The sequence below is a fragment of the Mirounga angustirostris genome, unplaced genomic scaffold (assembly GCF_029215605.1).
Source record: "Mirounga angustirostris isolate CCGP_5_RB_7025 unplaced genomic scaffold, mMirAng1.0.hap1 SCAF_6, whole genome shotgun sequence".
NCBI classification, from domain to species: domain Eukaryota; kingdom Metazoa; phylum Chordata; class Mammalia; order Carnivora; family Phocidae; genus Mirounga; species Mirounga angustirostris.
In genome coordinates, this window is record NW_026991714.1 from 83875652 (window position 1) to 83889650 (window position 13999).

Genomic DNA, 13999 nt, shown 5'->3' on the forward strand with positions numbered 1-13999 from the left:
ATGTTTTTTTAAAAAATATATTTATTTATTTTAGAGATAGAGCAAGAGAGCGATAGTTAGCAGGGGGAGGGGCAGAAGGAGATGGAGACCAGCAGACTCCCTGCTGAACGGGGAGCCCAATGCAGGGCTCAATCCCACGACCCTGAGATCACAACCTGAGCAGAAATCATGAGTTGGACACTTAACCAACTGAGCCACCCAGGCACCCCTGATACACTGTGTTTTTATTATTTTCTAGGTATTCCATTATTGTGACCTTTACCTCTGTTTTTGAATCAACAGGATTTTAAGAAGTAATTTTTGAAAAATTCTAGATGACAGAGGTTGTTTTGTTCTCTAGATGGGTTTTTAGCCTCTACTTCTATTAGATTATGATCAGAAAATACTATTTGTATTGTTCCTCTTCTTACTGAGATTTTCTTTCATGAATATATGATCAGATTTGTGAATGCTCCGTGAATGTCTGAAATGGTGATATATTCTATCTAAATGGGGTTCCTAGTTGATAAATATCAGTTATGCTATTTATGCCTGTTTTCTCATTTATAAAATGAGGCTAATTATAGCTCCTACCTCAGAGTTGCTTTGCAGACAAAATGAGTTAATGCATATAAAATGCTAATAATAGTGCCTGGCCCAAGGAGACTATTCAGTGGAAGCCATTACTATGTGTTATAAAATTCTGAGATGGTAGCAAAAACTTACATCAGTCTTTTCCAAAGAACTTTGTAACCACGATGTCATCAAATTTCACATTATCTAATTCTGAAGAAAATTCTGAGGCCAATCTAATATTTTCCCCTAATAGGTGTCTTTTTCTTTTCTTTTTTTTTTTTTGGCTAAGTTACCCAAAGATTCTTCATCTTTGACATCTGATAACTTTACTAGAATCTATTTCTTTTTTAAAAAATCACTATTTTAAGATAGAGCACTCATCGAGAGAAATGCATAAAACATATATACACAGCATAATGAATTACCGGAAAGCAAACACCCTTGCAGTCATGACCCAGGTAAAGATACAGAACATTTTCATGTCCCGGGAGCCCCCTGGGTGCCCATTATCACCCAGGGGGCTCCCTGGGTGAGCTTCCTCAAAGTTAGTTTTGCCAGAATTGGTAAACACCCCCAGGGAAAATGAAACCTCAGAATCGAAACAAATTCTTCACTGTAGTGTGAATGTGGTCAGAGACCTTTAAGCGTATAGTTTGGTTTGGTTTTATGTGGTTTTTTATTTTTATTTTTATTTTATTTTATTTTATTTATTTATTTATTTTAAAGATTTTATTTATTTATTTGACAGAGACAGAGATAGCAAGAGCAGGAACACAAACAGCGGGAGTGGGAGAGGGGGAGCAGGCTTCCTGCCGAGGAGGGAACCCGATGTGGGACTCGATCCCAGGACCCTGGGATCATGACCTGAGCCGAAGGCAGATGCTTAACGACTGAGCCACCCAGGCGCCCTATTTTTATTTTTTTTAAAGATTTTATTTATTTATTTGACAGAGAGAGGCACAGCAAGAGAGGGAACACAAGAAGGGGGAGTGGGAGAGGGAGAAGCAGGCTTCCCGCCAAGCAGGGAGCCTGATGTGGGGCTCGATCCCAGGACCCTGGGATCATGACCTGAGCCGAAGGCAGATGCTTAATGACTGAGCCACCCAGGCACCCCAGTTTTATGTGTTTTTTTTAAAAACTACTTTATTGAGTATAACTCACATACCAGACAATTCACCCCTTGAAAGCACATAGTTCAGAGATGTTTAGTATGTTCACAAGTTGTGCAGCCAACACCACTCTCTAATTCTAGAACATGTTCATCTCCCTGAAAAGAAACCCCATACCCATTAACAGTCATTTTGCATTACCTGATCTCACACCCACAACCCCAGGCAACCACTAAGTCACTTTCTCTCTCTATTAATTTGCTGATTCAGCACATTTCATGTCATTGGATCTGGGCTCATATAATATGTGGTGTTTTGTGATTGGCTTCTTTCACTTTGTATAGTACTGTCAAAATTCATCCATGTTGTGGCACGTATCAGTGCTTCATTCTTTTTTATTGTCAAATAATATTGTATGGATATATCACATTTAATTTATCCATTCATCCGTTGGTGAGCATTTGGTTTGTTTCCATTTTGTTGGCTATCATGAATAATTCTGCTATGAACGTTCATGTGCAAGTTTCATGTGGATATATGTTTTCACTTACTTTCAGTATATACCTAGGAGTGGAGTACATGGGTTATATGGTATTTGGTATATATGGTAATTAACAGATGGTTATATGGTATTTAATGTTTAATATTGAGGAATCGCCAGGCTGTTTTCCAAAGCAGTGGTACCATTTTGAGTTTCCACCAGGAGTGTATGAGTATTACAATTCCTCCATGTCCCTACCAACAGTTGTTACTGACTGCTCACAGCCTTTAAGCCTCACCCTCACTGTTGCTTTCCCTATATCTAGGCAATCTGATAAGGACTAGGAGTCCTTCCTTTGGCAACAGCAGGAGATTCAAACCATGCAAGCCTCTTGCCCATATGTGGGGACCATTACCCTGGTCCCACTCGTTCATCATTAAAAAAAACCCAAATGCATTCTCCTTTCTCCACTCTCTGGATTCCTTTACAGACTTGCTTGGGGAGACCTGCTCTGCTTTCTGCAGAAAACCTAACTATAGAATAAAATGCTCACACTCTCTTGGTGTTTGTGTGGCATCATGAATCTGGACATCCAGACCAAATTCCGGATGGGAGTAGATGCTGCCTATATAGGATATCCACAACATGTTGTTATTCCAGACTTCTATCTACTTGTTGATCTTCTGTGTAGTTATTCTATCCATTACCGAAAGTGGGTTACCGAACTCTCCAACTCTTACTGTTGAATTGTCTATTTCTCTCTTTAATTCTGTCACTCTTTGTTTCCTATGTGATGGGGCTCTGTTGTTAGGTGCGTATGTTTTTATACTTGTTAAATCTTAAATTAATCCTTTATCATTATAAAATGTTCATCCCTTTCTTAGTAACAACCATTTAATTGTTGTCTCAAAGTCTATTTTTTTTTCTTTGATATTAGGATAGTCACTCAGACTCTGTTTGCATGTTATATCCTTTTCAACTCTTTTATTTTCCACCTATTTTTGTCTTGGAATCTGAGGTGTGTTTTGTAGTAACATATCATTTGATTATTCTTTTTAATCCGTTCTGCCCATCTGCCTTTTGTTTGCAGGCTAAATCTATTTGTGTTTAGTGTAGTCACTGATAAGGTAGGACTTATATCTGCCATTTTGGTATTTGTTTTTATATGTTCCATGTCTTTTTTGTGTCTCTATTCCTCCATTATTGCCTTCTTTATTGCTAAATGGATATTTTCTAGTGTGCCATTTTAATTCCCTATTTTTTTTACTATAATTTAAAATCTTTTAAAATACATATATGTATAAATATATATTTTTAGGCAGGTTCCATGCTGGGTATGGAGCCCAATGCAGGGCTCAAACCCACAACCCTGAGATCAAGACCTAAGCAGAGATTAAGAGCTGGACGCTTAACTGACTGAGCCACGCAGGTGCCCCTCTTTTACTGTAATTTTAAAATTTAGTTTCTTAGTGGTTGTACTAGGGATTAAAATCACCACCATAAAACTTGGCTCCCATATAACTCTGTTCCTTCCCACTTCTTTTATGCTATTCTTTTCATAGAAATTACATCTTTATCATAAGCCCCACATTAGCACAGTTTTGTAATTCTTGCTTTATACAATTGCCTTTTAAAGATTTTATTTATTTATTTATTTATTTATTTATTTATTTATTTATTTATTTATTTTAGAGAGGGAGAGGGAGAGGGAGAGCGAGAGTGAGCGGAGGGAGGAGCACGGGGACAGGGACAAGCAGATTGCACTAAGCGTGGAGCCTGATATGGGGCTTGATCCCACCACCCTGACATCATGACCTGAACCAAATTCCAAAGTCAGCTGCGTAACCAACTGAGCCACCCAGGTGCCCCTCCAGTTGCCTTTTAAAACAGATAGGAGTGTAAAGGAATTATAAATGAAAGTATGTTTATACTGTTTTTATATTTACCCGGGTAGTTATTTTTGCTGGTGTCCCTTATTTCTCTGGGTGGATTCAAGTGATTGTCTGGTGTCCTTTCATTTAAATCTAAAGGACACTCTTCTCTTTCTGTAGGGCAGGTCACTGGGCCTGGGATGTAGAAGGGATGACAATAGCCCCTGTTAAAACATCACAGACCCCACTATCTTACCGAAGTTCAAGAGTTTCTCTTGGATAGGTGATTTGCTATTCAATCCATGGCTTTGGTTAATTTCCAGGGTTCTGAAATGACCGTTTCGCTTGTGCCTCTGTTTTCATTGTGTTTGTGGGAGGGTGAGTTCACCAAGGTCCTTACTATGTGGCTGCAGATATCAACTGCCTTAGGATCCATCTTAATGTCAGGTTTTTTGTTTTTGTTACTGTTTTTTGGTCATTTTGGGGTGGAGGCCTGATGTACTGTTTAAATGTCTAGGGAAAAAAATCTTCTTTTTTTCCTAAAAATTTCTTTAATTAATTTAGAATATACCTTGGGTTCCAGTATTTCTATTCTGTTCTTTAGGGACACTAATTTGCACAGAAAATTAAGAAAAACAGTAATTTAATAACTAAATAATAATAGTCACAAAAACACGCACAATACACACTGACTTTTACAGGACATGAACAAACTAAACAGGTGAAAAGTAGAACTGTTATTTTGGGGACATGATTTCTGGAGTACTGAATTCACCCTTTGTTTATAAACTCTCCTGATTTGTAATGACAATGTACTTTATTTTTACTGCATTTGAAGCAGTGTTCTGGTGCCACCTAGTGTTACAAATGAGTAAAGGCTACTCTGTGTTTTTTCTTTTTTTCCTTCTTACTCCTCCTCCTCCTTCTCTTCCTTCACAATGGAATAATACCTACCCCTGAAACTAATAATACACTATATGTTAACTAAACTGAATTTAAATTAAAAATTAAAAAAAGAATAATGCCTACTCCGTGAGCATCAGATTTAATCAATGGACATTTGTGGAACACTGCACCTTAAATGTGCAGATAAATCATTCTTTTAAAGTACCTACAAAGATTTACAAAACTGACCATATTCTTTGTGATAAATCAAGTCTCAACAAGTGACTGAAATCATTCAGAGTATGTTCTCTGGAATTAAACGCGAAATCATAGATTATTACTAAATGTTCATATATATTTATACATATATATTTCTAAAGCAATATATTTCTAGATAACCCATGGGTAAAGGGAAGCCCAATGGAAACAAGAAAGTATTTTGAACTGAATAATAAAATATATAACTAATATCATGGTTAGAGAAAAATTTATAGGTTTAATCACATAGGTTTAACTATATAGTTTTAACTATATATATAACTACATAGGTTCAACTATATTAGGAGGGGTGGCAAAAACCACATGAGCCAAGCATCCACCTCAAGATGTTAGAAAAAAGAAGAACAAATTAAGCTCAAATACAATAAAAGCCAGGAAAACAAATTAAGAATGTAAATTAACAAAATCGCAAAGATTTGATAAAGAAGATCAACACAATCAACTACCTGTTCTTTGAAAAGACTGGTTAACTTGATAAATCCCTGATGAGTGAACCTAAAAGAATAAGGAGTGAATTTTAGGGATGAAAAGGCACATATTGCTGTGTATTAAAAAATCACAAAAGGATGGTATTAACAACCTTCTGCTGATAAAGTAGAAAATGTGGATGGGATGGACAAATTCTTTTTCAAAATTCAATTTGCCAAAAAGTTGAAAGAAGTGAAATATTCAAATAGACCTAAAATTGTTACAGATACCACATTCAAAATGCAGTATTCTTGATTCTCCATCTGGATTGATTATTCTCTAGGCTGTTTTGTGAGCTGTTATGCACTAATTCTGTTTTATTTTCCCTTTCTTTTTTTCCAGAGCTTGTTCCCTGTGGTCCATAATGCATTTTGATCAAACGTATTTTCCAGTAGCCCTGAGGATGAGTACACCAGAGTGTAGCAGGTATTTGTGGTACCCTGAACACAGACATTAAGGTCACACTCAAATGCTTAATTGGTTATAAAGGAATAAAGAATTCTCTGTAGCTTTCTTTTCTTGTCATATCTTCATCTGTTTTGGTATCAGGGAAATACTTGCCTCATAGAATGAGTTGATAGCATTCTTCCTTCTCTGTTTCCTGAAAATGTTTGTATGTGATGATCACAAGCTCTGTTAATAGCCAAAATTATCTTCTACTTTCCATTTTCTCCTCTTTATTAATGTCTTGTTATTTTGTTTTGAATCAATCCCATATTCCCTTAAATCTCACGGAGAATATTAATTATAATTTTTTAAGATTTATTTATTTATCTTTGAGAGATGAGAGAGAAAGAGAGAGAAAATGTGGGGGAGGAGGGGGAGAGGGAGAGAAACTTCAAGCTGACTCCCTGCTGAGCACGGAGCCTGACATGGGGCTCAGTCTCACAACCCATGAGATCATGACCTGAGCTGAAACCAAGAGTCAGATACTCAACCGACTGAGCCACCCAGGTGCTCCTATTAATTATAATTTTTAAGGACCTCTCTTGTTTTCTCATGTGTCCTATTTTAGGGGGGACCATTTTCTTAGAATGGTTAGCTTTCGATTTTTTAAATCATTTTGATAATTTAGACATTTTTATTTTTTGCTCATATTTATAAATGAGGTTCTCTAAATTAATGAGGATTAATCCTCATTACCACTGTGAAAAGTAGCTAATATTACCTCTATGACAAATCCTATTAATCAATAGCTGATACAGTTTTTCCATTTGCCCACATTCAGAGCCTTCTTGGAGCCCAAAGAGTCTTTCATCCAGAATAGTTAGTGAGCAAGAATGAGCCTCACTGGGGCCCATGAACCAGAAGCAGTTTGGCAGATGAACAACATGGATCCTTGAGCAGCAAAATGACCTCTTCACTAGGGTCAGTGGACAGGCACACCAGGGTAAAGCCTAGCATGGATGCTTCTATCAGCTTTTCCTTGTCCAGGGCACTACACTACTAGTGCTTGCTCACTAGGGTCTGCTCTTTGGCATAGCCATATTGTCATCCTCTGCTGGAACAATCTTTAAAGTGTCAGTATCCATTTTGCAGTTGATGGGCAAGGTAGTGAAAGAGCCTTGGGAAGCCAAGGACATTAGGAATTTTACTGCTCTGCCAAGCCATCCACCTAACCTCAGTGCTTACGTTGTGGTAACTCAAACATAGCTGAGTCACTGCCCTGGCCCCAGCTGTATGGCCCACATTAGGGACTGCTAGACAAACACACTTTACTTAGCAGTCAATTCCTATGGAAGGAAGCCCGGATATGCTTCTGGCCATGAAGGGGTGCTGTTCCAGTTCCCATATAAATTTTAATATTTCAACCCCAATTAATCCCAGCTCCATTATATTTCAGTTTTACATTGCTTCCCTCAGCCCTAGCCAATTAGATCATGGCACAATGGAGTGCCAATAAATAATGTGCAAGAATTCTACATAGAAATCTGTCAAATGTTTTTGAAAGGTCTTAATAAATGAAGGGATACATCTTGTTCATCAGTGGAAAAGCTCAATATTCAGATGTCAATTCTCTAAAAATTGGCTAGTAGACTCAGCTACAATCCCAATGAAAATCCCACATGCGTGTGTGTGTGTGTGTGATAGATATGTTGAGCCTATGTTGTCTTGCTGAGGGAGCAGTATCAGCACAAGCAGAAAAGCATGAAGGAACACGGTGTGTGCAAAGATAATATAAGTAGTTTGGTTCCAGAGGGAAGTTGTAGGGATTTGGTGAAGTCAAGGCTTGGAGGGGGCTTAATTGTTTTTTTGTTTGTTTTTTCTGCATGTGATGGAAAACATTTTAAGAAGGGGTAACCAGGTCCGATTTACATTTTATAGAAATCACTTTGCCTTTCCCTTCACCTGCTCAGATCTTTACTGCAGGTGACTACATTCCCTGGGCTTCTGGTCACTGTGACTTCCAGGTAGGTTTGGCCAACAGAAGGGAGAAGTACGAGACCGGAAGTCTGGAGAAGAGAAGTCAGGGTATTCATGTGTTACCCCCGCTGTTGCACCCCCTCCCCCATTGCCTGTTGTGGGATTTGCTGAGGCAGCTGCACATCCTCCAGACTCCAGCTTTCTCCAGCCTGGCCCACCTCTCAGGTCCAATCAGGGATCACGACCTCTCGATGACCTCCTACCACAGGACACATAAATACACTTCTATTATAGTACACAGAACATTTTGTTGCAAGTCTTGTTTGATTTGCCTGATTCCTCTTGTAGTCTGTGCACTCCTTCATGGTAAGAATTAGATTTTCTTGATATTTGCTTTCTCAGTCTGCAACAAAATGACTGGCAGAAAGAAGGTACTCAATAGATATTTGATGAATCGGGTGCAAATGAATGAGGGCACGCCTGCGGTGCAGGAACAGACCTGTTGCACGGCCATTCCTCCTGGACCCATGCACATGAAAGTGATCCTTTAGTGTGGGGATTCCTGTGGAGTTGATCGATTCGTTTGTTCATCAAATATTTATCGAGCACCTGGTAGGTTTCATCACAAGTGTCCTCTTGGTTTCGAAAAAATTATTATTCCAACACAGAAAGCAGCATTATTACATTTTGGTTAGTCATTCCTGCAGATGAATGCAGAGCAGACGAAAAAGTTGTTAAGCCTGATGGCATACATGCCAGTGTGAGACTTTTGCTGTCACCCTGCGGACTTTCATGTTCCAGACCTGCTCCTCAGGATGGACCTCCTCTTATTTCATTTCAGCATAGGAAGCCTGACATGCCTTTTCATGGGCCTGGCTCAGGCAGCCACGAGCAAATGCTGCTGCAGACCAAAATATAGGCAGGGCATACACAGGTGCACATATCAGAGAAGAGATGTGATGTGTTTGGGACAGAGGACATGGGAAAGGCATGTTTGGGGACCATGGAACCTTCTAATCCTTGCTCTTGCCCAAAGGCCCTAACTCACACAGGGCTTCCTCTGCTCATTCCTCATCAAGACAAGTTCCTTTTTATCTTTTTATCCCTTTCCAAAACCTGTTCTCTGCAAGAATCTGAAACTCATGTACTTGAAGTTATCAATGACTAATAATGAGAGTTTCCTTTCCTCACTCTAAAGATGAGTTCCCATTTATCTCGTTCTTGTCCAAAACCCACTTTCAAAAGAGAATTTGAAATTTATCTACTATAAATTATAAAATAATATAAAAGCTTAAAGATTATTATTTCCCTGATGTCTTCTAGTGGGTCTTCCTATCTAAACAGTATAGAAAGACTTAGGCTAACATTGTAAGTAGTAGATTGATGACTGGGATTATGTCTTAGGCAAAATATAAAAAGACAAGTCTAACTGAGGCTCTTGAAATTATTCCAGGAAGGTGGTTATCTTCTTTATCTGCCAAGTTGGACAACAGAGGGGAAGAGGGGAAAAGGTCGGGGAGGCGAAAAGGTCAGTGCCAGAGGCACAGGTAGGGCGTAGGCTGACTAGCTGAACGTCTGAGGTCAGCGGTTAATTAAGGAGAATGAACCTGTGCAGGCAGTGTTCAGGGGGGAGAAATTACACTGAATGATGTGTGTCAGGGTCTTGGTTACATAAATATTTTTGGTGCAGGCAGCAAAAGGGGAAAAGGGAAAAGAACGGGTCTTGGTTTGTCTCTTCTGCATGAGAACATCTTTGATTTTTTTCAGCCGTTCAGACCCCCTAATAAGAGGATGGGGAGGAAAAGAGGGGGCTGCGGGCAGAGCCAAAGAAGAGAGGCTGGAGGGACTCAGAAATGCTTCCACCCGCCCGCAGGCCTATTGGAAGGAGCCTGGGCGGGCGCTGGGCGGAGCCTGTGCAGCATCCTCTAAGCGGCCGCCTCTGAGAACCATGGGAAAATCCTTCCTCCTCGGACATGGCGCCCACCTGCCCCGCGGCAGCAGCCGAGTCCGGCGCCGCGGTTCGCGGGTCCGGGCCGGAGAGCAGCTCGAGCTTCAGTCGCGGGGCGGAAGGGGGGGGCGGCGGCGGCGGCGGCGGCGGCGGTGGCGCCGCCCGGGGGCCTGGGTGTTAGAGCCGAGCGCGCCCGGGGGCCGGCAGCGGCGGGCGGCGGGCGGCGTGCAGCGGGGCGCGCCGGCCCCGGGGCGCCGCAGGCATGGTGTCCCAGGCGCTGCAGCTGCTCCGGCAGGGCGTGTGGGCCGCGCTCACCGGCGGCTGGTACCACGACCCGGAGCAGAGCGAGTTCACCAACAGCTGCCACCTCTACCTGTGGCTCTTCCTGCTTCTGCTGCCCTTGGCCCTGCATCTGGTGAGTGGGGAGGTTCGAGCCGGGGCGACGTGAGGATGGAGGGAAGACGGGAGAAAGCCACCCAAACCTGCGTGTCTGCCTCCTGGTGGAACGGCTTGGCAGTGATTCTTAAGGGGTGGGGTTAAGAAGTATAAACGTACTGTTTGTTATAAGATACATAAGTCGTGGGGGTGCAACATACAGCATGGGGAATGCCGTCTATAATATGGTATTAACTTTGTAAGGTGACAGATGGTAACTGGACTTATCGTGACGACCATTTCGCAATGTATACGAATGTCGACTGTGTTACACGCCACAAACGAATATAACACTGTATGTCAGTTACACCTCAATTTAAAAGAAAAGAGGTGAAATGAGGAAGGTCTTAAGGAATTTGGGACAGAGGGAAAGGGGGCCAGGGACTCACTGGCAGGAAAAGTAGAAAGGACTTTGGGAGCTCTGGGACTCATTAAGAATTGATGCTGGCTGTTAGGATGAGTCAGACTCTGCTTGTCGCTGGGGGATGTTGAACCTGTTTTGGAAGTGGAAAATCCTAGGCCTCCTGGCTGGTTAGCTGGGCATGATAGCCAAAATGCAAAATGCATTGTGAAAAGCAAACCTATTTCAGTTGTTGATCTTCTTGCCCCCTCCCTCTCTCCCTGTTTTGCTTTGAGAAGGCAGTTTCAATTATCAATTACTTAACTTCCAATTTCTACACCACTATGTGAAGAAATCTATAGAAAGATAGAATAATGGGAAAATCTAATGTAGTTTATGCCAAGTATTACAGTACCTAGTTGGGGCTTGACGCTTCAAGAGGGTTACCATAATTGAGTGCTTGCAGAACCACTACAGAGATAACCTTCTTGGGTAAATTAAATATACCTAATTGAAACAGTGATTAACCTTATTTGAGAAGCTGTAAAGGTAAGGTGCTCCATGTCTTATTAAACGTTGTGTGCCAAGGAATCTAATTTTGATATGTCTCTTGAAGGACTTTATTCCTAAAATGTAATTTAATCATGTTCTCCCCACCAAAAATCTTCAGTAAGTTTGCACAGCTGATCGATTCCAAGTGTGACATTAGAGGCTGTCCATGATTTGGCTCCTGTTTACTCTTTCTGGCATTTTATCCAGAGGGTCAGAATTCTGGCTCTGAAATCAGGCTTAAATTTTGGGTCCACCTCTCACCAGTTCTGGTGAACTTGGAGAATTTACATACCTTATCTTATTTTTCATTTTCTTAGCTGTAAAATGAGAAAAATAATGTTACCAGATGTACAGTGTTGTTTTGGAGCTTAAATGAGACACTTTCATCCATCTGTCTGGCTTGCCCCAGGATTGGGTTCTCAGACTTGGTTTAAATTTCTGTTTTGCTGCATAGTAGCTGTTTGGCCTGATGTTTGACCTATCTAAACCTTAGTTTTCTCAGCCTTAAAATGGATATGATCATGATCATATCACAGGAAAAGTGAGTAAATTTTCATATAAAAGGTATGGAGATACCTTCAATAAATGTAAGTTTACTTCTTCTTCTATGACCTTGTTCATTATTTTTTCCTGGCCTATAGATCTTGATGTTTTTTCTTTGTCTAGAGGGGCAGCATAACTGAGTGATGAGGAACACAAAGTTGGGTTCAGTCCTGGTTCTTCTGCTTACTAGTTATGTGAGCTTGAGCAAGCTTCAGCCTCCTGGTTTGTAAAGCAGGCATAATAGTACCTCCTTATAGGGCAAATATGAACGTTGATTGATTGATTGAATGAATGAATAGTTGATTGAATGAATGAATGAAAGTACTTCTCAGTACCTGGCACATAGCGACTGCTCAATATGAACTGGGCTTTTTTTTCCCCTCCCCTTCTCTCATCATTCACTTGCCAGAATCTCTCCATCCTTCTCTGTCTCAGCTTCCCTGATTTCCATTCAGCTAGAATTAATTTCTTTTCTCTCTTGCCCTTCTACCATTCTGTATTTACTGTTAGTACAATAGCACATTTTGAATTCTGCTTTGTACTTAGTTGTTGGAACCTGTATTTTACCTCTACTCCTAGATCGTGAGCTTTTTGAGGGCATGTGTTTTGATTTTGTTGATTCATCTTGGTTTTTCTTGTTGCATCTAGTGAAGTGCCCTGCATTTGGTTAACAGTGAGCTCATATATAATAAGCTGGTGGAAATAAAATCAACCTGCCTCTCTTCCTGTTCCATCCAGCATTATATTTTCTACCTCCTATATATTTTGAGTATTTCTGATCATGAAAGCAATATATATTCTACTTCTAATCCTACTCCTCAGCAACAACCACATTAGCATTTAATGTATATTCCTACAGATTTTTTTAGGCGTATGGGCTCATTTTTATGTAACTCCTTTTGAGATTTGATGTATAAATGTGATCAGAACCCTTAATTTCTACCTAATTATGCTTTATTGAGTAGCTTGATTTCTAACTTGTATTTGTGAATAGGAAATTGTCCTTAGTTAAGTTTCTCTTTAATGCTATTTTAAAATAATTTTTGTCTAGATCTCAAGAGTTTAGAAAGTAAAAACCCGATACCTTAAATAATGCTACTCTTACATTGGATTTTTTGGATCAAACCAGTTATGCCAAAATTTTTGTATCTTTTTGCCAGTGTGCTTTCAAGTATTACAGAATAATTTTATGGGAGTGCATTTGTCATTGCTACTTTTTAATATATCTCCCCAAAAATGCAAGTTAGCCTTTTATTTCTCTGGTTGTCTGGTCTCTGAAAGTGACTTTGGCGATAAAAGACCCTCCTTCTCCAGATGAGGGTTCTGTTCTCTAGGTCTTGATGTTTAAATATATTCTTCTGCACTTCAGTGCCTGCCTGCGATTGTTAACATCTTTTTCAGCTTGTTCCACTTAGAGGAACTTAGTCCAGAAAAGCTACCTTGCTGCTCGCTGATAGCAAGGGCTTATTTGAAGTTCTGTTATTTAAGGGGCCCTGGACTTTTCTGGTTTTTGCACAGTTTGAGTGTAAACATGTTTAATCAAGATAGTTCTACTGTAGGGAAAATCCACCTTTTAATTTAATGGGGACTTTGAGTTTGTAAATTAAAACTTTATTATTAACTATTGAGGCAAACTTATCTCTGAGCCCTAGGGTTTATGTAGGCCTGGTTGATAATGTGGAAAGTAGATTATTTATTAGCATTCATAAGCTATTTACATATTTTGGGGAAATGTTCAACTAAAAGCATTAAGACAATTTGGAAAGAGTTTTGATTTATTATCAGTGTGACTTGCTTTTGGACAAACTGAAAGATGCATTTGCCATTAGAGATACTTAAACTTTCATTTATTACACATGTTCTTGTACTAATTCTTTTGAGATAATGAATGGAAATTCATTTGGAGCTTTAGAACAGTAATACCACGGGCATGATTCTGACCCTGTGTAAGTTCTGACAGCTCTAGGCTAGTGTCAAAAGGCATCCCTGCTCGACCACCTATCAATTACTTCACTTCTGCATGCCTCAGTTTTAGCATCTGTAAAATGGGGAGTATGTGTTTCATTTTAGATATTTCGCAACTGAAATCCAGAGGGAATGGGTTACTTGCCTAAGGTCATCTAGACAAGGGGGTAAAATCTGGAATTTTAGTTGAGGTCCTGTTGTAAC

At 40.0% G+C, this 13999-nt stretch overlaps 1 protein-coding gene across 4 annotated transcripts in view; it reads left to right on the forward strand.

The window, feature by feature from the left end:
* Positions 1-9957: 9957 nt before the first annotated feature.
* Positions 9958-13999, forward strand: part of PCNX2 (pecanex 2) — a 306833-nt gene continuing 302791 nt past the window's right edge. For 3 of the 4 annotated variants that reach the window (XM_064594618.1, XM_045877819.3, XM_064594620.1), the window contains exon 1: positions 10135-10375. In XM_064594618.1, the coding sequence (XP_064450688.1) occupies positions 10223-10375 (153 nt within the window). In that variant the 5' untranslated portion in view covers positions 10135-10222. Of the gene's footprint in view, positions 10376-13999 lie in introns of all 4 variants that reach the window. The other variant, XM_064594619.1, reaches the window with a different exon arrangement.